A 17208-nucleotide genomic window follows, 5' to 3' on the forward strand; every position below is an offset into this window, starting at 1 on the left:
TTAAAAAGGGAGATCGTTCATTTTTAACAAACTACTGACCTTTCTGCGTCCTGCCATTCTTCAGTAAAGTAATCGAGAAACTAACTGAGAAACGCCTAACAAGTTATTTTACAAAACTTCATATTCTTACGCGTTATCAGTAAGGTTTTGAGATCTGCATATTCTACAGATCTCGTTTTAATATTTATCAGATTATATAAAGAGAACTACTGATGACGGTAGCTATTCTGGCTCTATCTTTGTTCACATAACTAAAGCCTTTGACACTATAGGTCACCATATACTCTGTCTAAAACTAGAAGCAATGGGAATATCTGGTCCTGCCTTGCTACTAATAGACAGTTACCTGCATAATAGAAACCATGTGGTCAGCGTTTGCGGTACCTACTCAAAGCAAAAAACGACTAATATAGAGGTGCCACAAGCGTCCATTTTGTGCCTACTCTTGTTTTTAATTTATAACGATGACCTGCATAATTTTATCACGCACTGTAATTGATTGCTGCATGCTGACGATACTACAATATTTAACTCTGATAAAAGCATCAACTGCCTAGTAGATAAACTTAGTGCGGACCTTCTCAACCTATTACACTGGTGTAACTTAAACAGATTACGATTTAATCCAGCTAAAACTAAATTCGTTGTCTTTCAGTCGTATCAACAATCATTAGTTCCGGTTCTTTCGATTTGTATACCACAGTACTAGATCAAGGCTGGCGATGACTGCATGTATTTGGGTGTCAAACTAGATAGAAACTTAAAATTTCATCACCACATTTCAGACTTGAAGATGTCATATGGTGTACGCATTCTTATTCGAGCTCGTGCCTTTTTTTCACATTCAATTCTCTTATCATAGTATTACGCATTCACTCATTAATTCACATATCCACTACTGCATAATTACATGGGTAATACATACAGTACTCATCTTGCGCCACTACAAATCGTCCAGAATGGAGCAATAAAAAGAATACCTTAGCTTATACGAGACCAATGCCAAACAATTATTGCAAGGCAATAATATTGCTACGGCATGAGCCGGGCGAGCAGAAGAGGAAAAAGACGTTAGTGTGTGCAGCCTCGGGGTCAACCCTGGGACGCTGCGAAAAATAAATGCGACCACGGCGACGTGCTGCGTCACCTCCGCCGTCGGGAAACTAGCCGGCGCGACCGATGGAGGTAAGGTCGCCGGACCGTCTGCGTCTCTGCGAAATACTCCTCTGCCTATTATGATGGTGAAGAACAAAGTGCGTGTGTTAATTGATAGTATACCTGCAACAGCATTAGTGGATACTGGTGCTACCGTTTCCGTCATGAGTGCGACTTTCAAGGAGAGGCTGGGTCGGAAAGTTATGTTCCCGTGGAATGGTGATGTGACGTTTCGTGGTGTCTCTGGAGAGTGCCTAGTTCCCCTTGGTATCTGTGTTGCAAGTGTTTTGTTCGGAGGAGAAGACCTTAAAACAGAATTTCTCGTATTACCGCGGTGCACTCATGACGTAATTCTCGGGATTGACTTTCTTGAGGATTGTGGTGCATCTGTTAACTGTGGCACAGGCGAAATTACTTTGAATAGCGCGCTTCTCGCCACCCTTGCCGACACATCCTTACCAGTGAAAAACTATTGTGTTGTTTCGAAGGATTTGCTGGTACCGCCTTGGTCACTGTCACGTGTCCCTGTCAACTTCACTGCTGCCGACCTTTCATCGTTTGACGCGCAAGTCCAGCCACTTACGTCGAGCTGCGCAAAGAAAGATGTACTCGTGCCACGCTCTGTCGTGAGAGTAGTGAATGGCATCTCAAATTTGTGGGCTTTCAATTGTTCTTGCGTCCCTGCTGTTCTTCCGCGTGATATGAAGCTCGCTGAATTTGACGAGATTACTTACAGCTCCATTACAGTCCTAAGCGAGGAGGAGCAGCCTCGTACTAGCGATCCTCACCAAAGCACTTCTGAAGAGCAGATCCTATGGATGATCAACAAGGCGCTGCCCTCACATGAGCGCCATGCTCTCGCAGACGTTTTGTGGGCACATCTTTCTGTATTCAATTTCGCACAAGGCGACAAGCAGGCTTCACTCCCTCGTTCCCGTGCTCGCCACAGAATTGACACCGGATCTGCGCACCCTATTCGACAAAAGCCTTACCGCGTTTCTGCAACAGAGAGGACAGTTATTGCTGAACAGGTGAAAGACATGCTGCGGAAAAGTGTTGTTCAAGAGTCCTCTAGTCCGTGGGCAGCACCAGTAATCTTGGTAAAGAAGAAGGATGGATCGTGGCAGTTTTGCGTCGATTATAGGAAACTGAATGCAGTCACCAAAAAGGGTGTGTATCCACTTCCTAGAATTGATGATGTCATCGATTGTTTACATTCCGCTGCCTACTTTTCATCACTGGATTTGCGATCAGGGTATTGGCAGATACCCATGCACCCAGACGATAAGGAGAAAACGGCCTTCGTGACACCAGATGGTCTTTATGAATTTAACGTTATGCCGTTCGGCCTTTGTAACGCGCCAGCAACATTCGAACGATTCATGGATACTATCCTCCGAGGACTTAAATGGGAAATTTGTTTGTGCTATCTCGATGATGTGGTGATTTTTGGCAGCACATCGAATGAGCATAACCGCCGTCTCAGTCTTGTTCTGGATTGTGTCAAACAAGCCGGCTTGATCCTAAATTCCAAGAAATGTCGTTTCGGGGAAACGGAGACGTTGATCCTTGGGCATCTGGTCGACAAAAACGGTGTGAGGCCAGATCCACGGAAGATTGAGGCAGTCAGCTCCTTCGAAGCACCGAAGTCAGTGCGGGAGTTGAGGAGTTTCTTGGGCCTGTGCTCGTATTTTCGGCGCTTCGTCCCAAGATTCGCTGACGTGGTGTACCCCCTAACATGTCTTCTCCAAAAAGCCGTCCCTTTCAACTGTACATCGGCTTTCGACGACGCGTTTCGCCAGCTAAAATTTCTACTAACGTCAGGGCCCATATTGATTGCTACGGCATGAGCCGGGCGAGCAGAAGAGGAAAAAGACGTTAGCGTGTGCAGATATCTTCATGGTTCTCGAACCACACTAGCGCAGTGTCTGTGAGGAACAGAACCACATTGTCGAGCTGAGCCGTGGAATTCCAGCCGTTGTACTTGCTCACACGCTTGTAGTGGGTGAGCCATTCCTCCACGTCCTCGCCGAATTTTCCTGAGAAAGGGCGGGGCTCCATCTGATGCATCCAGGCGCCGGTTGTTCGCACTGGAGCTGCCAGAGAAGGCTGTTGGTCACCGCTGTGGGACATCGGGATCTCCAGTGGTGTTGGGGGCAGTCGAGCGAGGCGTCGGCTCCGGCGTGGTACTTGCTGCAGCAGCTCCGTCGTCTTGTTCGAAGTACCCCGCACCTCCACCACAAAACTGTTACGGTTAATGTTAAACCGGCTTTATTTAAGGGACGAGATTGATGGTCAAGTAAAAAAAAAGATGGCGTCCCGAGGCTGCACACGCTAACGTCTTTTTCCTCTTCTGCTCGCCCGGCTCATGCCGTAGCAATATCATCACAGTGTCTGACATAATTAAATATAATCTAAGTATGTGGTTATGTAAGTATACCAACCATCGATTCCCCTTTCATCCCGTGTTCTTCACTAGATAACACCAACAGTACAGAATTTGCTCTTAACAAGAATCTTATCTTACCCTAAGTCCGAACTAAGACAAGCAAACTGTTCACTTCAGCGTTTTTTTTTATTACGGAACTCACTACCATTTGTTTTAAAATTAATGGCGCTACACTCATTTATTACATAATTCAAAAACTTTCATTGAACCAACCCAGTCTTGCATTACATTCTTTTTTATATGCCTCATCAGGTGTACATTTTCGTTTCCATTGATAAATATTACAGCTTAGTTCATCATGCGTATTATTCACGCATGAAACTTCTTAAACATAAACATGCCCAATGTTTTCACTTTATTCATATTTCATATGCTGCAAAATTGTTTTAATTGGTGTGCTGCTGTTTTTATACTTACTGCCTTTCTAATTAGTTTATATAGTTTGGATCTTTTGCTGTCGTTGCTATAACTAAGTTTACTTTTCCATTTGTGTATGCCATGTACAGAAGGTCTCAATTCAGTCTCCGACTGCGAGACCTCCTCCTATATATTGCATTTTGTAACAGCATTGAATGTGGTAATGATATTTATTTCTGAAAATTCTGAAAAGGCAACTACCCACTTCCCTCGGGGGGGGGGGGTCAGCCTGAGGGTGCACTCTACGTGAAGCCGAGGCCAAGGAGCTGTGTCGCTTGCGCCGAGAGGCCATGAAGGTCCAAACACCCGACATTGGCTCAACCGCCAAGATCGTCTTTTCCCCGCACACGGCAAACCCGCGCACGCCGCACGCAGGAAGGTCTAACCTCCATGTGCTCGGGTGCGTGGTGTCACTACACACAAAACACTAGATGACGCAGACGCCCTTGCTATGAATACATTCATTATTAAACTAATTGCATCATAATAACGCTTTAATTACAAACCTTACGGCACATGTCTATTTTGAAAAGTTTAAGGAAATCGTCATTGAAGCCTCGTTGTGTATTTCCACATTTGAAAATAACCATGTATACCGAAAAAACTGCCTTCAAGACATTCGCTAAATTCAACTAAAACACACACATGCACGCACGCACACACGCACACACGCACACACAAACACACACGCACACGCACACGCACACCCACACGCACAAGCACACACGCACACGCACTTGATTTTAGCTGCAGCCTGAGGTCACTCTTTTGCTTCGCAGCGCTTTCGTACCAAAGGGACATTAGCCACGGGTAGCTTTGGAAAAATGACGCCATTAAGACTTGCAAGACCTACCCGCTTAATTCTGGTCGCGCCAATGCTCATGGATTACCTATAACACCACATGTCTCGATGTGACGAGACGAACTACGAGACACCACCATACACGCCGCAGAATCAAGCATAAAATGCAAACGGCGACGATGAAGCATATCAGGCTTCCGATAGACCTTCAGCGGGCTCCTCAGGCGGTGGGAAAAGTAAGCATCGTTCGAATAGAAAAAGAAGACACCCGCGCATTCGCTTCCACCGACTGGGCGTCGCGAAACCGACAGTACACCGCAGGCGGTGCCGGGTAGCGCCCGCGCAGCATCGTTTGGCACGGGCATCCGGAGGAGTGCACCTGATCTCAGCCAGCCGAGCTTCCGGCGCCGTCCTCCCAGGCCAGAGCCTTTGTTCGCACACACAGCCCCGGCGCCGCGTGTCGACGCGTTTCTGCAGTGTCCCACCGTGGATGGACAAAACCCTCCACAGGTGAGCCGAGACGTGGTCGGAACCCGAATGGCGAACACCTCGGAAACGAAGTCGGCAACTCCGCCTGATCGCCGCGCCAACCTGGGTCCCAAACCAGACCCTGTGCCTCCGGAAAACATGTGCAGCCAGGGACACGTTGTGACCGAACCGAAAGAGGAGCCGCGCACGCCGCCCAATACGCCAACAGGTATGGCGAGGAGCCCTCCCTCTCTACCTCTTTCTTCTCAACCAGCCGGCGCTCCCCCCCCCCCCCCACCTAAGGGAAAGAGAACGCCTATTTTTAATAGGTTCTTAGGTACATGCAAACGTTTCGCTGTTAAGTAGCATTCTTGTTGCATGACTAGACCGACTTCACGACGAGTTTCACTACGCCACAGCTGCAGCAAAGCATGCTGGTAGTGCTAGTCATTAGGTGGCTGAAAGGCTAGTATAGGGTTAGAAGCGCGTTGTGTTTGGGCTATGACGAACCCGCTCGCCCTTTGACATCAAAAGGTAGAGAGGTGAGAACAAAAATATTCTACGATAGAAAGCGGGGCTGCGCAGACGCACTCCCCAGCGTCGCCCTCAAATCCCAACGGCATCGTCTTTCACATTTACCTCGATGTTGTCTTGAAGACAAGTGCTGCGGGAAAGCGTCGACCATTATATTGTCCCCATGGTGCGCTTGCCCTCTGAACGCCGTCTGCGGCGACAGGTTTTTCGGTATTCACTGCAAGACGAGTACTCACCGCGTCATGCTTAAAGGGGCTTTAAGGGGCCCTGAACCACCCTGAAGGGACCCTGAACCGTTAAAGGGGCCCTGAACCACCCCTCGGGCCTGGTGAAATAACATAGTGTGCGGGTAGCACACGCTGCTGTGAACGTCTCAGCCAAGTTTTGCAGTGATCTGAGTGTCTAATGATCCATTTTTTTCTTCCTTGTTATAACATGTTCTTATGATGACTGAAGTTATGCTCTCAGGATCAATGCTTTCTAACGATATACCTTTCTTTTTCTTCACTATTATAACTTATTCTCTTAATGACTGAAGTTGTGTTTCTCAGGATTTGTATGTTGTGCCGTAAATTATTTTGCATTTATTATGAAATGACTTGTACTGTTTGTTGTATATACTATTTCCGCTTCTCCCCCTCGTCTCGTTTGAGTGCATTGGGGCCCTGCGAGGGCCGGTGTGAGGATGCTCCAATTCCCTTGCGTTTAAACGGAAGCGGAAGGGACTGTCGAATTCAATAAGACGCTCATATACGGATGCGGGACCCTTATAAACCATGCACTTAAAATTTTCGGTGGGATTTTTCACTTAGGAACGACGTAATCACCGGGAAAAATTAAACTCCCTCAGGTAAAATTGCACTGTCGATCCGCCCCCCGTCGAGCGCCGCGCGCTGCTGCTCACGCTGACGATGCGAGCGGAGACCGGAAACCGCGGCGTAGTGACGTCAGCACTGGTGTTCCGCTCCTTCGCAGTCTCCATGACCGTGCCTGAGCGCGCTTGTTTCTGCGTGCGTGCCGTCATAATCTGCTTCGCTCGAGCCTGCTTTGTTTGTGTGTATGTAGAGTTGTAGCTGACGTGCGCAGCATCATTGAAGTGTTGGGCCGATCATGCCGGCGTTCTGTGCAGCCTACGGTTGCACGAACACCAGCGGCCGCGACGATGTTTCAATACTCCCCGCAAGACAAGAAGCTTGCAGCTACGTGGGAGGCTGCTGTCAATAGAAAGAATTTCAAGCGCTCAAGAACAACAGTGCTGTGCTCTAACCACTTCCGTGACGACGATTACTACCAGAGTCTATCAATAATGCGCGAATGAGTGAGAGTACGACTTTCTGCTAGCAGACTTTCTAAACGCAGCGCGAAAAGGTCGGGGCAACGAACGCACAAAGGCGGGAGGGACGGTTGCGGGCGGACGGATGGTAACTGGTCTTGGAAGACCTTATGAATACACAAACTCGTCCAAACCTGGATTTTGATTTATTGCTAGCGCCTTCGTGTTAGCACGCTGAACGGAAGGTACATACATGTTCATATGCCACCCTTGACGCAGGTATGGTCGCAACCCGCCGTTAATTTTCTATTTCCACGTGTGTTGTGAAACAGCCAACATGCAGCTACTATAATGCAGTGCAAGTGTAAAGATTTCATGTGTTTGAAAGCCAGCGCACGCCAGGGCACTGCGCTCCCTCTCGCGCACAGAGAGAAAGCGGCTATCTCACGTAGCCGACGGAATTCGCCGCCTTTACGAGCCCGGTTACGATTAGCATACTGATGGCGCGCTGATGGAGGCCACTACACGGGCTACAAGAGCCGGAAAACTTTTCCCGCATGTAAACCGTCTGTGTAGATTGCCGACAGCTTTGGGGCAGCGCACAAATGCCGACGATCGCATCCCTCCTTACGCTCCACGAGCAGGCATGCATGAACGTAACAGTACAGTTGTTTGCCCGGAAACGAACTCGCTGTATCACTAATTGTTGCTTTGCGCAAAACATACTCCCCAAAGAGCGTTTCTAATACGAGGAGATGCTAACACTTCGCTTTCGTTGGCGTCGAAAGTTGCTTGCTAATAGAATCTTTTGCTTCTTGGAGAGGCTGGCTACATATTCATGTAGGGAGCAACGCCGAACTCCTCAGAAAAACGCAAGCTCTCGAAATTCACCATTACAGTCTCACCAAACCACAGCGCCAAACCACCTCGCACCGTGCTTAATGTGTGGCGGGAGCTGCCGGTCCGTACGAACACCAATGTTGACGTCACGAGGCGCCCGACCAATCAGAGGCGGAAACGAGGCGCCCGAGCTGCCCGAGTCTGCTGCTGCACTTTTCGTCTAAATAAAATCTGTTTACGCTTTCTTTCACTCAATTTCGATGCGACAATCGGATTCGGAGGGTTCACAACCATTACGTACAGCTTACGTACACTCATTTTTACTGGAAAACTCTTCAGCTTCCCTTTAATAAGTTTTCTCGCTCTCTCCTCTTCCGACTTCCACCATGCGTCACTCGAACCCTCGTGTTTAGGCGACGCGGCTCCTCTTTCCGCTCACAACGTGATTCCTAGGTGCAGCGTCCGATGCGGGACGCCTCTGACGTGATCGCTGCGCCGTAGCGCGTCTGGTGGGAAGCGTCCCCTGCAATGTGTGCCGTGCTGCTGGCGAGGAGTCGCGCGTCTGCGTGGTGCTCCCAAGCGAGATGGAGGACGATCCCATCGAGGCGTCAGCCCCATGAGCACGTCCGCCTTCATGGCGCGTCGTGGCCCGGCTGTCCGTGCTGATCACGACGTTTGCTCGTGTAGATCGTTTCTCCCTCCGAAACACCGAGTTCTTTGGTTCGTTCCGCTTGCTCAGGCGCAGGTTTCGTCTTTGTGTGACTCAAGAGCACGCCGAGCGAATGAGTGGGCGGTGCGAATGGGGTGCGATAACGCTAACGCGTTCCACTTTTGAAGGCGAAGCTTAAGCGTCCTCCTAGTTTCTTCAGCCATATGGGTCCTATATTTTTCCTGTATTAATCCTTTATGAATTCATATTGGTCCTGTATGAAAGCATATCGGTCCTGTATGAAACCATATAGGGATTCGGACTCGTCAAGCCGCCTACTGGCAGCTTTTTTTCCGTTCTCCTCCATCTGTAATGTGCACGGTGGAAATAAAGATTTGATTTCATTTGATTTGTATGAAATCGTATGAGTCCTATACGAAATCGTATAGATTTCTTCAGTAGGGCGGGCACGTGGATTCGCAAGACACCAAATGCCTGCTGACTCAGACGCCCCTGCGCGGAATGCCATCATGGCGGCGACACGAACCTGCTCTTATATATGGCGCCTCTGCGTAAGAAATATGAGGCAATGTCCAAAATTTCATATGACTCATGGCCTTGATATTTGAGGCTCGAGCTGTTGCGAAAACATACCAGAGTGAATACTCACAACAAGATCAGGCATGCATATGCCGCATCAAGAAATCCGCAGACCACTCGGCACATCCTAATGTAATGCCAGATGATTTACACAGTGTGACCCCTAAGCAGGGGCGTACATGGGGGGGGGGAGTTATGGGGCTTCATTCCCCCCCCCCCCCGAAATTTTTTCGTGTTGACATGCGCCGCCGACAAAACAACTCCCGGTGCCGGAAATCATGCTACATTTTGCCTAGAATGTCCTTTTCACGCTCGAAAAGACATTTTAACGCGAACACTGCGAAAGCGAGCTGCACTTCGCTTCATCGTACATGCATAGGGAGTCGCATATCGTAACGCAAGGAGCACCACCGAACACAAAGTTTCAAGGGCATTTTGATGGCACGCGGCCTCGTCACGTCATCTCGCGGAGGCAGCAAAATCTACGGAGCACACGGATTGCAGTTCTGAAACTTCATGGGTATAAATTTCTCATAATATTTGATGCGAAAGGTGCATTGACATTTCCAAAGTCGTGCTTTAGATTTTCAATTCCGCAACTTTCTGGGTTTAATGATGTTTTAAACATTTGACGCCCAGGCCGCATTGACTTGTCTAAAGTCGTACATCGGACCATACAAACAGGCACACCACATCAACACACTGCCACACAAGTTCACAAAACACGCAGCGAGGTCCGATGAGACGAAGTGTTGTGGTGGTTCATTTGTGCCGTCATGTTCCAGAAAAGAATATCAACCTTTTTTTTCCCTGCGCCGAAGCATCATTGTTAAGACACTAAAGCCAGCAAACGTAACTAAGTGCTTGTTTATTTTTTTACTTGGACCTTTATTCGTGAGGCAACATGTTCTTTTTTGCCTTGTTTGACGCATCATATATCGTGACTTTTTCTTAGAAACGTAGATTTATTGGAGACTTATACGTATATTTAAGTATCTTGTTGCGAGGTTTTGTGTATATGCGCAGTGATATTTGTTTGAAGTAAAATTTTTTGCCCTTTATCAAACTGTATCTTCACATTTGTATATGACATTGTATTTTCGCGTTTGTAATGTACGAGGGCAAGTCAAATGAAAGTGAGCCAACCCACCCCACGCAATACTGGTTTGGTTCATTATTTGCGAGGCATGCGCATAGCATATCGGCATCTCATTTACAAAAGTGGCATGCAGGGGTGAGGATAAATGTTCTTTAACGCTCTCATACACTGGGTGGAACATAGTTATGTGACACAATGGACACTGTAAAAGTTGAACAGCTTGATGTGGTGGGGTTTTTGGCAGATGACGATGTTTCCCCCCCAAAAAAATATTACTTGCCGTATGGCTGCCGTATGCGTTGTAAAGTGCACTTCATGAGCCACTGTGAAGCGTTGGAGCAAACAGTTCACAGAAGGACGGGAAAGTTACAGAGACAACCCATGGTCGGGCCAAAGCCTCCGTGCAATCACCCACAATACAAGTGCAAAGGCTGATTAGACAAGAACGGAGGATAAGCATCGATGAAATGGCAGGGCGTGTGAACCTCAGTCATGGTTTGGGTCACACCATAATTCATGAACATCTCGGTTATAGGCTCTTGTGTGCGCAATGGATGCCAAAGATTTTGAACCATTGCCAGAAGACGTAGAAATTCGGCGCTGCCTCGAGTTATCTAATCCGGTATCCTGATGAGGGTGACGAATTTTGTCTGCAAATGTGACTGGGGACGACTCATGGTGCCGCTACTACTAGCCTGAAAAACTACGGCAAAGCTTACACTGGAAACATTTGGATTCACCATCCCAAGGAAAGCAAAGGCCGTCATTTCTGCCGCAAAGTTGTTGTTGACTTTTTCTTTTGATGGTTAGCGGCCATTATTGATCGAATTTGCTAAACCTGGAGAGAATATCAATTGTTTCGGATATTGTGAAACGTCGGATCGGCTGCTCGCAATCAAGAACAAATGACGTGGAGAATGGAGCAATGGGATCATGTTGCTCCCCGACATTGTACAACCCCACGTCGCTGATGTGGTTAATACAAAACTGGCAAATTTCATGTGGGAAACGCTGCAACATCCGCCGTACAGCCCAGACCTGTCGCCTTGCGACTTCCACATTTGGGAGCACTTGAAAAAACTGCTCAAGTGAAGCAGATTCGTGTCGGACGATGACGTAGAGCCAGTTACAGATTTTTGAAGCAGCAACCTAAGGAGTTTTATGAGACGGGAATTACGCTACTCGTTAGTCAGTGCGACAAATGTCTAAATGCTCATGGAGACTAGTTTAAATAAATTACCCCGTTGGTCATATATTCACATTGGCTCATTTTCAATTGACTCGACCTCGAATATTTTGCGAGAAAGGCCGGGAGGCTAACAAATTTTCATTAAAATATCTGTTCTCAACTTGCACACTTCATGGCCTTCACATTTTTCATATGCTTTGCTGGTTTCAAACTGATATAGTTCTAAAGTTCGTATGACATTTGCTTTACTTATTAAATATACAGAAGACATGGATTATTGATATTAGTAATTCTGGGCACAATTTTGGGGCACAGGAGTATATTCTTTTCTTGAAAAAGTACATATTTTACTATTCTTGACAGTGCGTAGCGTTCAAGAATTCGTTTCCAGCATCTTTGCCAATGACAACGCAGTTATTATTAATGTGTAATGTATTTGACCCCTCGACTATTTCTATAAGGAGGAGGCCAAGCTACAAAGTGAGCCCCCGTAACAAAATCTCTCGCTACGCCACTGGCCCTAAATAACGTACACCTTCTAAAAGCGCTTGCATTTAAAGTCGGCTGAAGCATCAACCGGTCAGCAGCCGAGATAAGCAAGAGACATTTAGAGCATTCGTAGGAAAAAAAAAAAACAGGGAACTGATTGATACGGCCGGATCTGTTACCGGCGTATGTCCCGCGTACTAGGTATGGATAGACAAGTTTTAAGGAAGGTAACAAAGATCAAGGAGATCTATACAAAAATGGTCGAATGAAAAACATGTATAGGATACACCTGATTTAACTCAAGCAGGCCAGGTAACTTGTTGTCATCGCCCCGTTTTAAAGGTGATGCCATTAAACCATTATCATCATCATATGGCGTCGCGCAGGATAAAACAATATATACAAATATAGTCTATAATCGAAGGAACAGGCTTCGATCACTACAAAACCACTTCGCGCCGAAAGTCTGACTAGACATCTCTTTACGCAGCCGACAGCTTCACGGAAGCGCCCCTGGCAGTGCCAGCGCAACGCGAGCCTCCTCCTGCCGTGGCCGATTCCACCGCAGATCAACCGGTGAGGCATGGCAGAGACTGGAGCAGCGCCGGCAAGCCTCACGCGTGTCACATCTGCAGGCGCCGCTACTGCTCCGTGGAGTGGCTGCGCCGTCACGTGGTCACCCACGAGCGAGGGAAACCGCTGAAGTGCGATCGCTGCGGTCGCTCGTACATGATGCGACCGGCGCTCGCAAAGCACAAGGCAAACGTGCACGGCATGTAATGCCCACAGTGCGGTAATTATTTTTTTTTGCTTCAATAAACAGTTTGCGTGACCAGCTCTGCTGCGTGTCAGCGCAACACTACAAAAAAACTCAGTGTCCTTCCACTCTGTGATGAAGGATGACCAGGGAAGCTATGTATGTGGGCTCCTTAAAGGGCCCCTCACCAGGCCCCATAGCAAATTTTGGTTATAAGCTGGAAGTTGTTACGTGTCCTCTAGGAAGCGTTCTTCCGTTAGATTACCTTGTTGGGACACCTCCTTGACGCATCCGGTGTCCAACCAGATACGAATGAAATTCGCACCATACGCAGTTTCGCTGTGCCACGTTTTGCTTCTGATGTGCGTTGCTTCGTCGGCCTGTGTTCTTACTTTCGCCGATTCCTAAAAAAATTTGCCGACGTAGCTCGGCCGTTGACAGATCTTCTAAAGAAGAACAAGCCATTCTCATTGGGCCCGGAGCAGGCTCACGCGTTCGCCGCTCTCATCGGGTTTCTGACCAGCCCTCCCATACTTGCCCACTTTGATCCTTCTGCACCGACCGAAGTCCACTGCAAGCGGCCACGGCATCGGTGCTGTTATCGCCCAACAGCAGAATGGTACCGAGTGCGTGATAGCTTACGCCAGCCGCCTGCTGTCACCTGACGAGAGAAATTACTCCATCACGGAGCGGGAGTACTTGGCTTTACTTTAGTTAGGGCTGTCGCCAATTGCCAGTCATATTTGTAGGGTCGTACGTTTTCGGTCGTTACAGACCACCACGCCCTCTGCTGGCTGTCTTCCCTCCGAGAATTACCCATAGGATGGCTTGGTCGCTGGGCTTTGCAGCTCCAGGATTTTTAATTTGTTGTCAATTATAAGTCTGGTCGTCTGCACAAGGACGCTGACTGCCTCTCGCGTCACCCCGTGGATCCCCCTGATACTGTGGCGCATGATCCGCTGACCTGCGTGATGGCTTTGACTGACATGACCGACATGCGCGCTGAACAAAAACGCGACGCATCCTTACAGTACATCATCGCCGCAGTGCAATCATGCAGCACCTACGCCACATGCCGCATGTTCGTGCTGCACGACGGCATCCTCTACCGCAGCAATAGCAACCCTGATAGCCCCGAGTTACCTTCCTCGTCATCTGCGATCCGCCGTTCTCGAACAACTTCAATATGCACCGACGGCGGGACCCCGTGGAGTTTCGCGTACGTACGACCGCATACGGCGCCGGTTCTTCTGGCCGGGTCTCCACCACTCCAAAGAATAAAGAACAACTTTAGAGAAGGGAAACTGTACCTTTGGCAGTGGTTCGAAAATAAGCAGCGGCAGCGCATGGAACTAACTTTCGGGGACGCCAGATGACGTTGCTCAATCCGGAAGCGGAAGTGCAAACTTTTTTTTTTTAGCGCAAAATTCAATATGGCCGTTTTTTGCCGGTCGCGTACGCTGGTACGTGCCGTGCTTGCCCTGCAGGCTATGCGGCATGCCTCAATGCCTTCGCTGCCGCTTAGCTGGTGCGTTCTAATTGCCAAGAGCCTCTACTGACGCCCATACAAACAAGCCACAAGTGAGTGAACAGAACGCGCGACTTTATTGGCAGAATACAAGCAGTGTACATTCTCGTGCAATAGCAGAAATAAAATTTGCATGTCGAGATACGCTGGAATCATTGACGCGAGCTCGTAAACGGCTCACCGTCGTCGTCGCACGTGGTGGTCAGGTTAACGAGCAAGAACCAGCAGCAGAAACATATTGGACAGAGTGTGCCACTTATTTGCAGCGACAGTCGCCGTTAAAAATGCCCAAATTGCATTGCGAAGCAATCGGGAGACGCAGGCATCTGCTGCCGCAGCCTACACAGTGACATGGGCTACCCCAGATTTTAGCCGTTCACTCCTTTCCAACCTGCACGTTTCTTTTCTTTCGGGGGCCGCTAATGTGTGGCTCACACTTGGTGTCTCACATTGTCTCGCTATGGACAAGTCGCTTTCGTGGGCATCGCCTCCATCAGCTACTTTTGCGGGCCTTTCCACCCATGTAGCTATCAACTTCATACGCATCGGACTATGTAAGCACGTATGCTGGTCTCCGTTCATGCCTAATCGCGGCCGAGAAAGGCCAGAGGCACAATATGCCCATTGCTGCAGCAGGAAAGCGCGAACGGGGAGCACGAATCACGGTGCATGAAAATTGGGAGTCTATGTCGCTGTGCAGGCTGCAGGAGCGAATGCTTACTTCGAGAGACTGCTTCCCAGTGCAACCGACCAGGCCGCAATATTCTAAAAACATAACACTGCGACCATAACCAAGTGACATAACAGCAAAATTAAACAGCAATCAGTCACCGCATGAGGTTCAGACAATACGTTATACATTGGCGACGAACTATATGGCAACAGTGAGCATTCACATACACGGGTCTCTTAGGGTACATTGAGCTGCCTACCTACAGGCGTAGTGCCCGACTTCGTCGCACGTGGTGGTCTACTAACGAGCAACAACCAGCAGCAGAAACAGATTGGACAGAGTGTCCCACCTGTTTGCGGCGACAGTCGCTGTTAAAGATGAGCAATTTGCAGTGCAAAGCAGTCGGGTGACGCAGGCATCTGCTGCCGCAGCCTACACAGTGACATGGACTACCCATCATTTTAGCATTGACACCTTTCCAGCCTGCATGTTTCTTTCTTTTGGAGGCCGCTAATGTGTGGCTCACACTTGGTGTCCCACATTGTCTCAATATGGACAAGTCGCTTTCGTGGGCATCACCTTCATCAGCCACTTTTGCGGGCCTTTCCACCCAACTTCATACACGTCCGACCATGTAAGCACTTATGCTGGTCTCCGTTCATGCCTAATCGCGGCCGAGAAAGGCCAGAGGCACAATTTGCCCATGGCTGCAGCAGGAAAGGGTGAATGGGGAGCACGAATCACGGTGTGCGTAAATTGGGAGTCTATGTCACTGTGCAGACTGCAGGATCAAATTCTTACTTCGAGAGGCTGCTTCCCAGTTCAATCGACCAGGCCGCAATATTCGAAAAACATAACACTGCGACCATAATCAAGTGACATAACAGCAAAATTAAACAGCAATCAGTCACCGCATGAGGTTCAGACAATACATCATACATTGGCGACGAACCATATGGCAACAGTGAGCATTCACATACACGGGTCTCTTAGGGTACATTGAGCTGCCTACCTACAGGCGTAGTGCCCGACTTCGTCGCACGTGGTGGTCTACTAACGAGCAACAACCAGCAGCAGAAACAGATTGGACAGAGTGTCCCACCTGTTTGCGGCGACAGTCGCTGTTAAAGATGAGCAACTTGCAGTGCAAAGCAGTCGGGTGACGCAGGCATCTGCTGCCGCAGCCTACACAGCGACATGGACTACCCATCATTTTAGCATTGACTCCTTTCCAGCCTGCATGTTTCTTTTCTTTTGGAGGCCGCTAATGTGTGGCTCACACTTGGTGTCCCACATTGTCTCAATATGGACAAGTCGCTTTCGTGGGCATCACCTTCATCGGCCACTTTTGCGGGCCTTTCCACCCAACTTCATACACGTCCGACCATGTAAGCACTTATGCTGGTCTCCGTTCATGCCTAATCGCGGCCGAGAAAGGCCAGAGGCACAATTTGCCCATGGCTGCAGCAGGAAAGGGTGAACGGGGAGCACGAATCACGGTGTGCGTAAATTGGGAGTCTATGTCGCTGTGCAGACTGCAGGATCAAATTCTTACTTCGAGAGGTTGCTTCCCAGTGCAACCGACCAGGCAGCAATATTCGAAAAACATAAAACTGCGACCATAATCAAGTGACATAACAGCAAAATTAAACAGCAATCAGTCACCGCATGAGGTTCAGACAATACATCATACATTGGCGACGAACCATATGGCAACAGTGAGCATTCACATACACGGGTCTCTTAGGGTACATTGAGCTGCCTACCTACAGGCGTAGTGCCCGACTTCGTCGCACGTGGTGGTCTACTAACGAGCAACAACCAGCAGCAGAAACAGATTGGACAGAGTGTCCCACCTGTTTGCGGCGACAGTCGCTGTTAAAGATGAGCAACTTGCAGTGCAAAGCAGTCGGGTGACGCAGGCATCTGCTGCCGCAGCCTACACAGCGACATGGACTACCCATCATTTTAGCATTGACTCCTTTCCAGCCTGCATGTTTCTTTTCTTTTGGAGGCCGCTAATGTGTGGCTCACACTTGGTGTCCCACATTGTCTCAATATGGACAAGTCGCTTTCGTGGGCATCACCTTCATCGGCCACTTTTGCGGGCCTTTCCACCCAACTTCATACACGTCCGACCATGTAAGCACTTATGCTGGTCTCCGTTCATGCCTAATCGCGGCCGAGAAAGGCCAGAGGCACAATTTGCCCATGGCTGCAGCAGGAAAGGGTGAACGGGGAGCACGAATCACGGTGTGCGTAAATTGGGAGTCTATGTCGCTGTGC

General features: G+C 48.7%; 1 protein-coding gene across 3 annotated transcripts; it reads left to right on the forward strand.

The window, feature by feature from the left end:
- The first annotated feature begins 1044 nt into the window (after window positions 1-1044).
- LOC135896812 (protein glass-like) lies at window positions 1045-12903 on the forward strand. 3 transcript variants are annotated; one of them, XR_010562816.1, is made up of 3 exons: window positions 1064-1185; window positions 5135-5520; window positions 12455-12853. XR_010562816.1 is itself a non-coding variant. In XM_065425299.1 (3 exons), exons 1-3 carry the CDS (start codon window positions 1180-1182, stop codon window positions 12742-12744), a joined length of 672 nt encoding a protein of 223 aa, XP_065281371.1. In that variant the 5' UTR covers window positions 1077-1179; the 3' UTR covers window positions 12745-12853. The 3 variants fall into 3 exon arrangements, 1 of the variants encoding a protein (XP_065281371.1); XM_065425299.1 differs by having other exon boundaries at window positions 1077-1185; window positions 5145-5520; XR_010562815.1 differs by lacking the exon at window positions 5135-5520 and having other exon boundaries at window positions 1045-1185; window positions 12455-12903.
- Window positions 12904-17208: the final 4305 nt, after the last annotated feature.

Source organism: Dermacentor albipictus, unplaced genomic scaffold (genome assembly GCF_038994185.2).
Source record: "Dermacentor albipictus isolate Rhodes 1998 colony unplaced genomic scaffold, USDA_Dalb.pri_finalv2 scaffold_11, whole genome shotgun sequence".
Classification (NCBI taxonomy): domain Eukaryota; kingdom Metazoa; phylum Arthropoda; class Arachnida; order Ixodida; family Ixodidae; genus Dermacentor; species Dermacentor albipictus.